Consider the following 16,488-nt stretch of genomic DNA (forward strand, 5'->3'; position numbering starts at 1 on the left):
CATGAATAGTCAAACACAGCTGTAATAATATAAAACACGTCTTCATAGGAGACGTTATAATAAATACTGAACATTAATAAACATTTATATCATAAGTACATTATATGTGTGTGTGTGTGTGTTCAGAGGATAATCAGTTCCTGGAGTGTTTGGAGTACGAGCAGAAGACGGAGTGCAAGCCGACCTTCAGCTCCGTCATCAAAGACGTGGAGGTGGTGGAGGGCAGCGCCGCTCGCTTCGACTGCAAGATCGAAGGTAGGAAGGATCGATGATCCAGTCATTGATCAGCTGTCATTTCATCTTTCACAGCTGATTCGCAGCTTTTCTTAAAGGACGGTTTCACTAAGTCTGTTTTAAACCAACGTTCAGGAGCCCAAATGAACATGAACATGATCATTCCTCCTGTTCATACTGACCGTTAGAAGATCATAATGACCTTACAATGGAAGTGATGGAGGACAGAATCCACCGTCTGAAGCTAATATGAAGCTTCAGCGTCCAAATGAGTCAAATCCAGTAGTAGCTTAGCTTAAAGCTCTAATATGTAATTATTCCACATTAAAATGTCTAAAAACAACTAGACCTATGTTATATATGTTGTTGAGTTGTGTTCTTACATTATCCCAAATGTTTCCAACAATGTTCAAACTCAGAGAAATCTGTAATTTAATCAAAGTAACGGACCGTTTCATTTGGTCTCCTGTCGATGGCGTCATACCTCCTCTACCAAAGAGTAAACACGCACCAGATGCATACGGCGGCGCTGTGTTTGTCCGCTACAATGGCATCTACCAAAGAGTAACTTACACACATACAAGATAATACATCGGCGTTGTGGTTGTTCCACACAAACTGTTATAAATGGACTTTTATTCAGTTTTAAGACACATTTTCATGATAAATTTAGGTGGTTTTTAACTATATCTTTTAGCCGGAAGAAGGATTTTAGTCATTGGACGTCTGGATCTTAAGTTATCAGAGAAATAAACTGGACAAACGTTAGCAGCAGCTCGGCTAACAGCCCCTCCAGGAAGTCCGGTGGTCACCAAACATCATCGGAGAAATATTGATTTTTTTAGGTGAAACAGCTTTAATTAGTATTTTAACGATTTTAATCTGCGTGTCCGTTTGTTCTGGAGAGGAGGAGACCTCTGCGGGTAAAAACATCCTGAATGATGAACACTGGAGTAATCCTATCCCGGCAAAGACAACAACTCCCATGATCCTTTGCTACTTCACACCGTCATCACACTCCATCTTTTGTTATATTGTGCGTTTAACTGATTAAAGGATTCATGAAACAACTCATTTACAGTTAAAACATGAATAAGAGTCACGTCTTTGTCTCGGTGTGTCTCCAGGTTACCCGGACCCCGAGGTGGTGTGGTACAAAGACGACCAGCCAATCAAAGAGACCCGACACTTCCAGATCGACTACGACGAAGACGGAAACTGCAGTCTGGTCATTTCAGAGGTCAGAGGTCAACTGTTGCTCTCACTCGTTCGGTGCGTTTACTGTTTCACTTCAACGTCTGACATCCGCTGATATAAACCTGCAGGTGTCGGGCGACGATGACGCCAAGTACACGGTGAAGGCGGTCAACAGTCTGGGGGAGGCGACCTGCACCGCTGAGCTGCTGGTGGAGGTGATGGCAGGGGAGGAGGAGGAGGAGGAAGAGGAAGAGGAGGAGTAGTAAAGCAGTGAACGGTCTGGACTCCCACAGGAAGAGGAGGTGGCGACATCGAAGTCATCGCTCCTCCTCAGCCTGTCAGACATGAGCAGGAAAGAAAAAAAATGTACCTGCAAATAGCAAAAGATTGTGTTGTTGTGATTGGAGCAGCAGGTGGGCGGGGCTTGACACATCAGGAGTTAAATAGCTGTTGGCTTCCTTTATCGAGGTAAAATGGAGGATCACATATACAGAACTCCTCAGGTCTGTTTATGAAGACTTGGGTCTGGATCAACACGGCAGGTTGGAAACAAACCAAAAGGGCATCTCATGTGAGAGAAAACAACGTACACGACAAAGATTTAAAACGCGATTCGACCTCAAACACGCCACCAGCTGCTCGATCCCGCCGTCCTCTCGTCTTCTCGCCACGACAGGCTGAACTTTCCTGTTAACAAACATGTTAAACTTGAGTCCACGTTTACATGAAGCCGCTAAATTCTAAAACACAGTTTTTGAGTAAAAACCAAGTGTTGGAGTTTCAGCTCGTTTCCTGCTAAATACCTACCGTCCACATCAAAAAACGCCCAAACGCGTAATTCTCCTCCTACTGGGCATGTGCAGAGGACAGACGAGTAACTCAGCCACAGAAAACCAGCAAAGAAGAAACTTTGAAACGGCTTCCTGACATTTAGTTTATCGCAGCAGATAGAAACGTTTAACTCTAAACAAGCTGTCGAAGTAGAAATAAAGAGAACGAAGCTGCGTCTCAAATCACGTACTTCTGTTAGTACACTATGTACACTATGTACTTACTAATGCAAATCAAACACAGCCGTTGTGCACTTACCGGAAATGACGATCGTAAATTAGCATTAGCTAGCGTTAGCATTAGCCAGCGTTAGCATTAGCTAGTGTTAGAATTAGCTAGCGTTAGCATTAGCTAGCGTTAGCATTAGCTAGCGTTAGCATTTGCATTTTTATTCATACTACCAAATCATTACAGGCTGCTAAATTAACCCAAAAAACATACTGACGGCTTATATCCGACAACAGTATAGTGGTGCTTAGTGCTAAAAAACACATGTATAACTTACATTTGTATAATGCTGCGATGTTCACCGTAGTTACAACGTACCTGGCCGCCATTTCCAGTTTGAAAAGTGGTCCCTCCCCTTCCGCTACGTAGCCAAGATGGCGACCATTGAGGACGAGAAGCGTCCATAGTTCCACACTCAACTTTTTGACTGTTTTGAGTGCATTTCTCATACTTCTCAGTGTGAACGCACTTATGTACTCAAAATGTTAAGTGTAAGTACAGAAGTACGCGATTTGAGACACAGCGCGACACTCGCATGAAGCCGTCCACCATTGTTGTTGTTGTTGTTATCCTTGTGTTTCTTCTTCTTTCAATAAAACGCAGCGCTACTGCCACCGTCTGTTCTGTCAGCGGCTCGGCAGCGTTTCTACAAAACTCCGTTTTCACACAGTTCTTCAGTTTTTCAGGAAAGAAAAACGCTGTTTTAGTCCGGACAGAGAAACAAAACATCACTGCTGGAGCTCAAAGACTCCGTCACTCACCAGTTGAGGAAAAAGAAAAGAAAATAAAACATGAAGGATCAACAATTTTTTTACATTCTCGCATTAAAATGTCACTTTGAACCTCACATGCGATGACTTTTACCTCCAAATATGAACTGTTGGTTTGTTTCCAAACTGTCTGAGTCGTTACTGTGTTCACAGTCAGTGACGATGGACAAAACTATCAAAATAAGACCCAAAGTTTTAATAAAGTTGAACAGAGAAGCCCCGCCCCTCAGTTTATTTTCTCATCTATGGTTCATTTCATGGTGCTTTCTGAGTTGAAACATGATACTGGTGTTTTCTCTCCATTCTTAGATAAAATATAAATATACAATCAGTGAGCACTTTATTAGGAACACCTGTTCAGTCTAATAGAATCTAATACAGCAGCTCTGCCATAAATCCTACTTTTACGAAGTTTATACATTTTCAGTTTTTGTTGACATTGTCAGAATGGTGACAATTCTACTTTATGTTTATTACTGAGGTGGTGCTGCTGGTATACTGGAGTACATTATGACCCCCTCATGTGTGTTAATGGGGTGGACAAGATATTAAGAACTTCATAAGCAGCTTCGTAAAAGTAGAATTCATGGCAGAGTTGTTGTATTTGATTACATTCGATCGCACAGGTGTTCCTAATAAAGTGCTTGCTGAGTGTATATCTCAGTTAAAGGTACCCTGAGGAGGAGTTTTTGACCACTAGCGGCGCTGTGGAGCAGAGTTTTGATGAGCGGGTGACGACCTGCAAACACAACACGACACACATTCCTGCCGATGTTTCACACTATTCCACTAATCGTCATTTGGTGGCGGTAACGTGCAAAAACACTTTGATTTACACCAGTAAAAAAAGAGGCAGCAACATGGAGATCACGTCAACACACAGCGGTCATTCGTACACAGGAAGTCATGTGACAACATGCGGCGGAAGTGCTTCTTCTTCTTTGCAGTATTTGTTACATTCGGTGGTACATGAGCGCAAAAGGACGACAGGAACCTTGACTTATATGGACGGTGAACGCATGCATGTCGGAAGTGGATGAATAGAGGTCATAGTGTGAGAGAACATGTTCAGCTGTCCACATACTTTTGGCCAGGCAGGATATTTAGAGCTTCAGCTGTTAAACAGGAACACTTCAAACTGAGTAACAGCCAATAATACAACAGGCATCAGTTTATCTTCTTGTATAGTCACTGGACAGATTGTTAATTTGACAAAGTAGAATTAATTTTTAATGTTTCATGATCAAAGTAAATCCTAAACGTAAGATATGACAGAGATGCAGAAAAAGTCCTCCTGACCTGGACATTCTACTTTTGTTTTGAAAGGGCGATATGTTGTCACATGACTTCCTGTCTACAGATGACATTTGTGATTGTTGTCCGCCGTGTTGCTGCCACCAGAAAGACAAATACTGACCCAAAATATTCTAAAGATCGACTTCAGGAATGTTTCATGAGAAAGAAAATGCATTCTACATGTTAATTATGATTATAATTATTATTTATTAATAATTATAATTATTAATGAGTTTTGGTGAGAAACTCTGAATTTAAACAGAACTTTGTTTACAAGAAAAACTCCACAGGAAGCTTTAACAAGTTGGCATTTAACAACTACAGATCCCATGATGCTCTAGGACTTGTGGGAGTTGTAGTTGTTGAATACCAACAAAATAATGAGGTGTTAAAACGTTGTCAGAATATTAACTAAGAACCCCAAATTAACGTTTCATCTCTGCAGAAACACTATGACACAAACCTTCTGTGAGAAAATAACTTGAGAAACTTTTCAAAATTTAAATAAAAATACCGTTCAGCTACAGGTCACATGAGCCTCTTCCTCAAAGAATCATGGGAGCTGTAGTTGTTGTCGGTAGGATGTGCTGACAGACAGGAAGTAACCCAGACCTGCTTCCTGTGTGAGTCCAGGTGAGGAGGAAGATGGTACGATGGAAGAATGATGAAGGCAGAGTCGGTCAGAGCCCGATATTCACAGAGTTCGGTCACCTGACAGTAAAGTGTCTTACTGTGATCAGACGTAGTTTATTAGTTATTTCCCGTTTTTCATCCTCTGACCCGGTTTGCTTGTTAGCTAACAAGTAATGAAGAAATTACAGATAACCAATCAACAATTAGTTATTGACTGAAAATGAATTAATGACTTTGATTATGTGTTAATCACTAAATATCACTATTTGCATTTTTTAGACCATAAACATATTTGTCATTTTTTACATGTTGCAATCTGAATGACTTGATTCAAAGCAGTCAGTAAAAAAAAAAATTAAAACTGAAGCTAATGTCATCAGAACATTAAATGACTCAATTTAGTTACTAACTGGATTAATCAGTAACTAAAAATAATATGGATGCAACCCTGAGGCTAAATTCAAATAGAGAGCAAACTGTTTGTTAGCTAACATCAACCTGACTCATGTTAGCTTGATAGCTAATCAATATCAGCTCAGTAGCAATGGAGGGTGTGGCTTTAAGAAGTGGATTAAAACTAAGCTTTGGTCATCAAAGTACATGTTAAACTAATGTTTGTTAGCTAATGTCGTCCAACTGATTTAGTCAGTGGTGGAAGGTGAACCAGTACAACAATGTAAAAATGCTCCATCACAAGTAAAAGTCCTAGTAGTGGTTTGGTTCCTCTGACTGATATATTATTATATATGACATCATTAGATTATTAATAGTGAAGCATCAGTGTTAGAGCAGCATGTTACTGTTGTAGCTGCTGGAGGTGGAGCTAGTTTACACTACTTAATATACAGTTAGCTAGTTTAGTCCAGTGGTTCCCAACCTAGGGGTCTCATACAACAACTCATGGACATCTGAAATGTGACCCCGACTACACGCTGTTACCTTCCACCACTGCTTTAATGCAGTAGCTAACAAACATGAACTCAGTGAGGAGAGAATTAGAAGTTTAGAACCATCAGAATAAACTGTTTACTTTCCCTGAGATCAAACCACAGAAACAGTAGCAACATGCTAACGAAGCCTTAATGCTAACGTGACCCGACTGTCAATATCAGGCTCAGACCGGGAACCAGAGTGATGACCGTGGTGATAAATTATAAAGATAACCCATTTGTTTTCAGTCGATAACGTAGCTGCTCCCCATTTGCATCTGATGTGTTCAGCTGATGTTGAATCTGTCGGCTAATCTCTTCTCTTCTGTTTGAGCACTTTTCTTTTCTGTCTTGTTTGTATTTTTGACTTTGACAGCAGATTCACCCCGAAAATGTTTTTACAGCCAGCATTCACCTGTGCCTCACATTGTTAGCCTTAAAGCAACACGCTATCATTTTTCTACCAGACATTTTCACTCTGTGGGGCCAAAATCATTTCCAGTTCTTCGTCTGTCTGCCCTGAAAACATTTTAGTAGCAGAGTTTGCACTTAAAGACGCTTGTTTAAAATGTCCTCCCAGCTCACTGTTGATGTTTTTAAACTAAAAACAGTTGATTTGTGAAACTTCAACAGTCACCTGAGACATTTTTGAGATTTTAAGAAAATCAGATCGTCTCTAAAAGTCAGTGTGGAAACATTTAATGTTGATATGGAAGCGGACTGCATTCATCAAAGACAGATTTTCTTATAATTACGAGATACAGATCTCGTAATTATAAGATAGTTTTTTATAGTTATGACAGTATATCTCATAATTACGAGTTTTTATCTCATAGTTACGAGATACAGATGTTGTAATTATCAGATCTTTTCTAGAAATTGCGGGATCCACATCTTGTAATTATGAAACACAATCTCGTAATAGTTTGAGATACTACAATTTCTTAATTACAAGATTGTTTTATTTTGACTTTGCATCTTATAATTATGAGATTAAAATCTATAAAATTATCTTTTTTCAAAAGTACAAAAGATTCTTACTTGTAATTACAAGATAAAAATATCTCAGAATTATGAGATCCGTATTTCATAATTACAACATAGTTATGAATTACGGATCTTGTAATTAAGACAATATTATAATTGTTGTATATTATATAATATGTATGTCATCATTATGAAATACTGTGTCATAAAGCAGAGATCTTTATCTCTTATTTAAAATATACATATCTTGTAATTTTTAGATAATTATTGTTATATTTCATAATTTTCATTTTATAAATACAAGATATTTATATCAATTATAGAATCTGATCTCATAGTAATGAAACAATCTTATTATTATTTAGCATCTTGAACTGTTAAGAGATCATATTTCATATCTTGTAATTTTGAGAAAAGTTCAGATAATTACAAGATAAATATGTCATAAATACTTTTTATAAAACTGGTGAATGCAGTTCACAAATAATACAAATCATTAGAAGTTGTTTGTGCTCTAATATTAAATGTTACGTCCTATGAAGAAGGAAACTCTTTTAGGAATTTCAGCAAACATCACGTTTGACAAAGAAAATCAGTTTAATTAATTATAATCAGTTTATTTCTCTTTGAGCTTTCAGCACAACTGACAGGGAGGGAGTTGAAATATTTGTGTCCATATTGACAATACTGGGCTCAAAGTGCTCAAAGTAAAACATCAGCGATCAATCATGTCTTGTTTTGTTAAAAATAGATTTAAATGAAACTGGCGGCAGATTCAGGCGTGAGAACAGCGCGTGTCCCCTCGGTGCGTCAGGTAGAAACCAGATGTCAACATGTTCATGACAGCCGGGAATCTGCACTGATGTCGAAGTCTTTAAACTGTTTTTTTTTTTTTTTTTTTTTTTTTTTTTTTTTTTTTTTTTTTGGCCACATTCCAGCTGTTTGTTTGTGCTTTAAACCATTTATTTAAAGGCTTTGAGGGCTGATTCAGTTTTCAACCAAAAAAAACCAAAGAAACCATCTTTATAGTTCACAGGTGTGTGTTTGTGTGTGATCCATCTGCATTACGCCTTGTTGTTGTTGTTGTTTCAACTTTACCTGGGCCTGTTTGTGTGTTTGGTGGTTGTTTGTTTTTAAGAATGTTTTATTTTTAGACTTATTTAATGCACAGATTCATAATTATAATATTATCATTTGAGCATCCGTCTTCTTGGAGTTCTTCTCGCCAGCACTTCATTTGTCACAGTTATTATGACTCCCCGATAATAAACCAACCAGCGGACTCACACTAGACTGTTTTGTTTTTGTATTAGATGTATGTAGATTATATTTCTCTAATTTTTATAAATATATATCAGTTTGATGAACTTCAGATGACATGTATGAGAACACTACGACTGTAGTTACTCACAGATACCAAATAAATTTTTATCACAAAACCAAAGACGTGCTGTGTGATGTAACATGATCACATTTTACTGTTGTTCGAATATTAAAGACACAAATACACTTTCTGACCAACTGGTTTTGAATTTGTGAGGCCAATATTGATTCATCAGCTGATTAGTTTTTAAACACAAACATTTATGATAAGACCCTAAAATTTGTTTCTTAAAGAACATATATCAGAGGTGGAGGAAGTATTCAGATACTTAACTGCAGTAAAAGTACCAATACAACAATGTAAAAATACTCCATTACAAGTACAAGTCCTGCATGAAAAATCCTACTACAGTAAAAGTACATAAGTATTATGAGTTTGATGTAGTTAAAGTATTGCAGTAAAAGTACATAAGTATTATGAGCTTGATGTAGTTAAAGTATTGCAGTAAAAGTACATAAGTATTATGAGCTTGATGTAGTTAAAGTATTGCAGTAAAAGTACATAAGTATTATGAGCTTGATGTAGTTAAAGTATTGCAGTAAAAGTAGTGGTTTGGTCCCTCTGACTGATATATTATTATATATGACATCATTAGATTATTAATAGTGAAGCATCAGTGTTAGAGCAGCATGTTACTGTTGTAGCTGCTGGAGGTGGAGCTAGTTTACACTACTTTATATACAGTTAGCTAGTTTAGTCCAGTGGTTCCCAACCTAGGGGTCGGGCCCCTCCAAAGGGTCAGCAGATAAATCTGAGGGGTGGTGAGATGATTAATGGGAGAGGAAAGAAGAAAAAACAAAGTTCTGATACACAAATCTGTTTTCAGTTTTTGGACTTTTTCTCTAATCTTTGATTTTTGCTGAAATATTGGATCATTTGAACATTTATTGAAATGAAAGCATGTGAGAAGTTTAGAGGGAAAAATCACTATTTGGTGGAGCTGTTAACAACTCATAGACATGTGAAATGTGACCCCGACTACACACTGCTTTTTGTAAGACGTCAAAAGACAAAAAGGTTGGAAACCACTGGTTTCATCTTTAACAATGTGTTGTATTTTAAAAGCTTGTTATATTATCCATTGTGTCAAATCTTCATGTGAAAAGTAACTAAAGCTGTCAAATAAATGTAGTGGAGTAGAAAGTACAATATTTCCCTCTGAAATGTAGAAAGTAGCATCACATGGAAATACTCAAGTTAAGTACAAGTACCTCAAAATTGCATGTAAGTACAGTACTTGAGTAAATGTACTTGGATACTTTCCACTGCTGCTTTTAGAATGTCCAAGAGTCCAAGCTGACATATTTGAAGGTCTTGTTTTGTCCAAAAAATATTCAGTTTATCAGAGAAAACTCAGAAAAACCGACCGACCATCACATTTTTGAAGCTCGAATCAGAGAATTTTTGGGCATTTTTAATTTAAAAATGTCTTAAATGTTGCTGATTCATTTTCTGTCAGTTAACTTTTTGATTAAATGACTGAACTAATGTCTCCAGCAAAGAAAATTATTAATATAGAACTGATCAGTTGTACACACTGATTTTATACAAGAGCCTAGAAGACAAATTTTTAAACAAAGAATGAAACGTGTAGTAGAGACAGTGAGTTGTTTGTGCAGCTGTCGGTGACGGACAGCAGCAGAGTTAATGAGGTCACCTGAGAGCAGCTTGTTAATCAGCTCTCATTAACGGCAGCAGCTCGTTAGTCCACAACGTCCACAATAACCGGCTCTCCGGACACACAGCTCATTACACACAACATGAACATCATTACATCATCTACAGTTTGTTTTGTCAAACTCTCTGTGACCTCTGACCCTTGACATTACAGCTCATGTTCACTCAGAGTAGACGGTGTTCAGACTGGTGGATGTTTGAGTGCACTGTGCTCCCACAATGCATTGCACAGGGGAAATGGGGGAAAAAAAATAAGATAAAGGCAGAATCCAAGTGTCCACCCTCTTTGGTCGTATGTACCAGGACATGTTCACCATCATCACATCAAGTGTGCACTGGGACGCGAGGGGTTAATATGTGCTATGAGACGGACTTCAGACCTCAGGTGTTATCTTCACAATAAATATAATAATGAGAGTAATTAATAATTATTTAATTATTTATTGGCACATTTACATTTTGTCATTACGCAGACAGGGATAAAGGGAATAAAGTGTTCAGGCATTTCTTGAATGCACCGGGAGAGCCAGCACACATTGCATGCTGGGAGTCCAACCAGGAGCGAGTTGCAGTCGTCTGGTCGTGAGATGACCAGCGTTTGGACACGTACGATCAAATCATCCTGATGTTGTACAAAGTGGAACCTGCATGACCGGGAGATGTGTTCAGCAGCTGATCATCAACTATAACCCCAAGATCAATAACAAGGCTGAACTGAGCTGTACAGTCAGCTGAGCCTGCAGGACTAGAAGCTCAGTCTTGGACAGGTTCAGCTGGAGGTGCCAATCTGTCATCCAAGCAGAGATGTGGGCTCGACAAGCTGAGATGAATGCTGGGGCGGTGGTATCCTCTTGGGAGGGAAGGACAGGAACAGCGGGGTGTCGTCAGCGTAGCGGTGTTATGAGAAGTCATGTAACTTCATGATGGAGCCCAGAGACTGAACAGAAAGTTCTGTTCTGTTTAACAGAGAGATGTTAAACCTGCGTTAACTGATGTTTAGTTTTTATCAGAAACAAGTAGTGAACACGACACTGACACATCATCACTTTCTCAGTTGATATGTTGAACTTGTTAGCAAACAGCTGTTTATTTCCACATCCAGCAGTTACGGAAAAACATCATCATTCATTTGGAGTCGTGTTTCTGTCCACCTGGTGAATGTGAGTCCAATATTCACTCTCTTTTAGCTCTGTTTTTGCTCTCTACCAACTCCTGAGGGAAATATCTGGCTCTTTAGCTGCTAAATGCTCCACTATGTTCACCAGCTAGTCTACAGCTAACTGTGTCTGTTTGCTGTTTGGTGCTGAGCAGGTAGTGTACGGCGGCTTTTTACAGCTTTTCCACTGAAAACAGCTGCCTGCCCCCAAAACGACACTATGAGAGACGCTGAGAGTGAACCAGAACAGTAAAGTTGCAGCCGGACAGATAAACAATGAGCTGAAACTCACTATACCTAAACTCACCTTTGCCTGACTCGTTTATCAGATTATAATAAACAAATGTGAATATTCTGTGTTACAAACTTCTACAATAAAACTAACAAAAGTGATAAATGATCCTCTACTTACTGTGGATTCAGATTCCACCTCTGTGCTTCTATTACTGGATCCCAGTGCAGCCTTTGACACCATTGATCACTGTTTACCATTAGACAGACTCACTTGTACTTTTAGTGTCTCTGGTCTGATCCTCTCTTGGCTTAAGTCCTACTGTCTGTTATAATAATATTACATCTAAATTCTCTGATGTTAAATGTGGAGTACCTCAGGGCTCGGTTCTTGGCCCTCTGCTTTTTTATTATTATTTTATACATAGTCATGGAATAAACTTCCATTGTTACGCTGATGATACTCAGCTGTATGTGTCTATAAGGGCTGACGATCAGATGACTGAATTAGAGGCCTGCTTGGCTGCTGGTAAAAATGGAACGTCATCAAATTTCCTGCTTCTAAATTTGGATGAAACTGAGATGCCGGTCGTAACAGTAACACCCGACAACTGTTTGATTTCACAGCGTGGCAGCCAAGAATCTCGGTGTGACGTTTGATCCCCAGCCTTTCCTTTGATAGGCACATTAAAGAAACCACTAAGACGGCCTCTTTCCACTTACGTAACGCAGCTGAAATTCTGTCTTTTCTTCTCATGACTGACAGAGACTCTGATACATGTGTTTCATCCAGACTTGATTACTGTAATGTGCTAGCATTAAGTACTTTCCACCACTGTATGGTGTACTGTTGGTTAAAGCGACAGCAACAAGTGGTGAAATGTAAACAACATAATCACGTGACTACAATAGAAGATGTAGAAACACTAGAAATAATTCCCAAATATTAAAAAGAAAGTAAAAGATTATAAATGTCTCTATTACTGAATATGTGACGCACATAAAAAGTTTTTAACTGGACTTTTTGTCCATGTTGGGATCCCGTAGAATGATGACTCTGTTTTCCCAGTGATCTGATTGGTCAGTGGTCACACAGACATATGATATGATATGACTGAGCACTTTATTATGTCCACCTTATTAACATACATGAAGGTGGACAAAATATTAGAAACAGGTTTCAACATGAGGCCCTCCAGTACAACACGACCACCTCAATAATAAACATAAAGTAGAATTATCACCTTTCCGACAACGTAAACAAAAACTGAAAATGTAGAAGCTTCATGAAAGTAGAATTGATGGCAGAGATGTTGTGTTGGATTGGAGGTAATATAAATACGCCAACAGATGTTCAGGGTCCAGATTTGAGTCAGAATCAGCTGTTTGCTCTTTGAAGATACTTCAGGGGTCTGATGTATAAAACTCTGTAGATTCATTCTATATGATAGATTATGTGTGTCATCCTGGTTCTGTTTTATAAATCTCATGTAATCATCAGCACTGATTCGTTACTCTGAACAGGAAGTGCAGCGACAGACACGTTCACAGCTGATGAAACCTTTCACACGTGTGTTTGATGATGAGATGATGTCACTGGAAATGTCAACCTGCTGCATATTAACATATTTTTATTTATAAATCTATTTATTATTAATTATGGTCAGTTTTGAGAAGTCTTAAAAAGACCTTAAACCCAGCAGACAAACCTGTGAAATACTTTCATTTATCTGTTAACACCCCTAAATATACTTCTATCCCTTCATTGACCTGCAGTCTAAATACCTTTAAAATCCTTCAACCTACTAATGTGAACCAAAATCCCTTCATGAATGGATTTGACAATTAATTGGATGTTTTTCATTTTATTTGGTGAAATTTAATAAGTTTTTACCCTTAAAAAGCCCCGAAACCAGGAAATCATTCATGTTTTATAATCCAGTGATTCTCCTGAACACAGCTGGACTGCAGGTGAGTCCTGCTGCTGATTAATGAGCTCCGCAGAGACGAAGCAGCTCTGATAAAAGCAGCGGACATGTTTCAGGATGAAGGAGCTGCTGTGTCACCTGTTGACCATGATGAATGTGTGTGATGTTTATGATGAAGAATTTCACTGTAATGATGTTCATGTTTAATTCTCCTGTGTGATGTGTTAGACCACAGCAGCTAAACTCAGGTGTTGTTCTCTGTCCTCATGACGTCAGCGGTGTTGAACGTGACCTCTGTGACCTCTGTGACCTCTGTGACTCTGGACGGTTTCCTGCAGCTGTCTGATCACAGGTTGCTGTTCTTCTTCGTGTGTCTGGCGGCCTTTGTGTTCGTGTTGTTCAGTGACTTCCTGGTTGTGTACCTCGTGGTGTCTCGGCGGAGCCTCCATAGACCCATGTACGTGTTCGTGGCGGCGGTGCTGCTGAACTCTGTTGCCGCGAGCGTCACTGTTTATCCCAAACTGCTGAGCGAACTGAGCGGCGGCGGTGTCGCGCATGTGTCGCGCTCGGCGTGTCTGTGTCAGGCCTTCGTGCTGTACTCTCTGGGCAGCTCCAGTTTCATGCTGCTGGCCGCTATGGCCTTCGACCGCTACCTGTCTATCTGCCGCCCACTGCGCTACGCCGCGCTCGCGTCTCCGTCCGCGGTGGCTGCGCTGCTGCTGCTCTGCTGGCTGCTTACCGCCTGTCTGGTGGGCGGCGCGGCGCTGCTGGCAAGCCGCTTGCCGCTCTGCCGCTCGCGGCTCGACAGGATTTACTGCGACATCTACAGCTTCGTCAGGCTGAGCTGCGGCGGCGGCGCGGCGCTGCTGAGCGAAGTGTACGGGCTGCTGTGCGCCGCTGCCACCGTCTTCCTGCCGGCCGCCTTCGTGCTCTTCTCGTACGGCAGGATCCTCACCATCTGTCTGCGCCGCTCGCGAACCTTCAGCAGCAAAGCGCTGCACACCTGTCTGCCTCACCTGCTCGTCTTCCTCAACTACTGTCTGTGCACCGCCTTCGACTTGCTGCACCGCCGCCTGCACACCGCAAGCGACCCCGCCGCGTCCGTCGTCACCTCCGTGCTGGTGGTGCTGGTTCCCACCGTGCTGAACCCGGTGGTTTACGGACTGAAGGTGAAGGAGATCTTCACACAGGTGAAGAAGCTGCTGCGCTGCCAGACACAAGGTTAACCCTCTGTATCGATCAGCTGATGCTCAGTAATGATTGATCATCAGCTGGTTAAATAATAATAAATCAATCACATCATAAATGTCTGACAGAGAAGATTCATGTTGGAGTTCAACTTTCAGTCAGATGTACGGAAGCTCAGTTGTGCCACAACAACAAAAAGAAATAAAAAGTTTAGTCTACAAACATAAAATATTCATGTTTAGTTAAAATCATAAATATACTTTTTTATTTTTTTCTAATATTTCATCTGTTTTTCTTACAGTTTGAGTCAGAAAATCTTCCAGAGAAGATATATATATATATATATATATATATATATATATATATATATATATATATATATAGTAAATACTGTTATTATTATTAGTAGAAGTAATAGTGTAATTGAAGTGTCCTCTAACACCTGAAATCACCTTAAATGATGTTAAACTACAAACATTTTCAGGAGTAAAACGTCTGACTTGTTTCTGATGAGAAGATGTTTTTATGCCTTTTATTTATTTAATCTTTATTTCGACATGAAGTTGAAGATGCTGCGTAGCTCATTTGCAACGACTCATCTCACCTGCTTTAATGGAAATAAAATAAAAAAAACGACTATTAACATCTAATTTCAATAAATATCACAGCTGTCAGTATTAGTTTTAGAAAAATGTTTATTTTAATCTTTCTCTCGTCTTCTTTTTTTAAGTTAGAAATAGTGACATAAACGTGTCTTAGTTATGACACTATAAAATATTGTGATACTAATAATGAAACAACTGATCGTGCAGGTTTTAAATACACAAACACACAAGAAACTTCTGTAATTTTGGATATTTGTAATAAAATATAATTTATATTGTTTTTTTATGCATTTACATTTTGTTATTTTATATATCGAAACCTCATCTATCAGCATAATAATAATAACAATAAATAATAATAATAATAATAATAATGAATGATAAAAATACAGAACATTGGGAAAGAAAAGAATCAGTGGATTTATTTATTAACTTATTTCTTTTTATTTGTTTGCAGCAGTTTGTGAAAATTATCTGTAAAAACAGATCAAAGGAAGAAAAGATGCACAAAAATAAAAAACTTGTTTCTAAGTGAAGTGATGACAAAATTTGACTTAATGCTAAATATTACAATATTACTGTGATGGTACATTTATGAAATATGAAGAACTGTGACACGAAATGAAAACACTGATCAGCAACTTAATAATCTAATGATGTCATATATAATAATACCAAACCACTACTTTTACTGCAATACTTTAACTACATCAAGCTCATAATACTTATGTACTTTTACTGCAATACTTTAACTACATCAAGCTCATAATACTTATGTACTTTTACTGCAATACTTTAACTACATCAAGCTCATAATACTTATGTACTTTTACTGCAGTAAAGGACCTGAATACTTCTTCCACAGCTGGTCTGGTTCATGTATACGACACATGAAGAAAGATTTTAAGTGATTCAGATTTTTTTTGTTTTCCAAATAAAATTGAGATTCATGATTCATTAATTTGAGTCATTAAATCACAGGGATAAATTACTTTGTAACCAGGTTTATATACATGTTCTTACACATTGGACACATCTGTAATGTGACTGTATTTGGTTATAAAAACTCCTAAATATGGCACTTTATTCAGCATCATCAGTCTCTTTTACGTCATTACAGAAGTCCTCATCATCAGTCTCTGAGATCTCAGGTGAAATTCAGGTTTCATCTTTGAAACTTTGAGGTCGATGGCAAAAATAAAACCTTTTCTTTC

At 38.7% G+C, this 16,488-nt stretch overlaps 2 protein-coding genes across 2 annotated transcripts in view; both read left to right on the forward strand.

The window, feature by feature from the left end:
- mylka (myosin, light chain kinase a) overlaps positions 1-2,481 on the forward strand; it is an 81,724-nt gene extending 79,243 nt beyond the window's left edge. Inside the window, exons 36-38 of the mRNA XM_044366602.1 lie at positions 127-255; positions 1,362-1,474; positions 1,560-2,481. Of these exons, the coding sequence (XP_044222537.1) occupies positions 127-255; positions 1,362-1,474; positions 1,560-1,694 (377 nt within the window). The 3' untranslated portion in view covers positions 1,695-2,481. The remainder of the gene's footprint in view (positions 1-126; positions 256-1,361; positions 1,475-1,559) is intronic.
- A 10,706-nt stretch (positions 2,482-13,187) lies between these two features.
- On the forward strand, positions 13,188-14,813 carry LOC122991915 (olfactory receptor 11A1-like). Its single transcript, XM_044365394.1, has one exon. The coding sequence runs from the start codon at positions 13,748-13,750 to the stop codon at positions 14,705-14,707; it is 960 nt and encodes a 319-aa protein (XP_044221329.1). The 5' UTR covers positions 13,188-13,747; the 3' UTR covers positions 14,708-14,813.
- Positions 14,814-16,488: the final 1,675 nt, after the last annotated feature.

The sequence above is a fragment of the Thunnus albacares genome, chromosome 11, assembly GCF_914725855.1.
Source record: "Thunnus albacares chromosome 11, fThuAlb1.1, whole genome shotgun sequence".
Classification (NCBI taxonomy): domain Eukaryota; kingdom Metazoa; phylum Chordata; class Actinopteri; order Scombriformes; family Scombridae; genus Thunnus; species Thunnus albacares.

What these genes read in the sequence shown, in the direction of transcription:
- LOC122991915 (XM_044365394.1), top strand. Translation starts at nt 13,748, where the DNA reads ATGACGTCAGCGGTGTTGAACGTGACCTCTGTGACCTCTGTGACCTCT.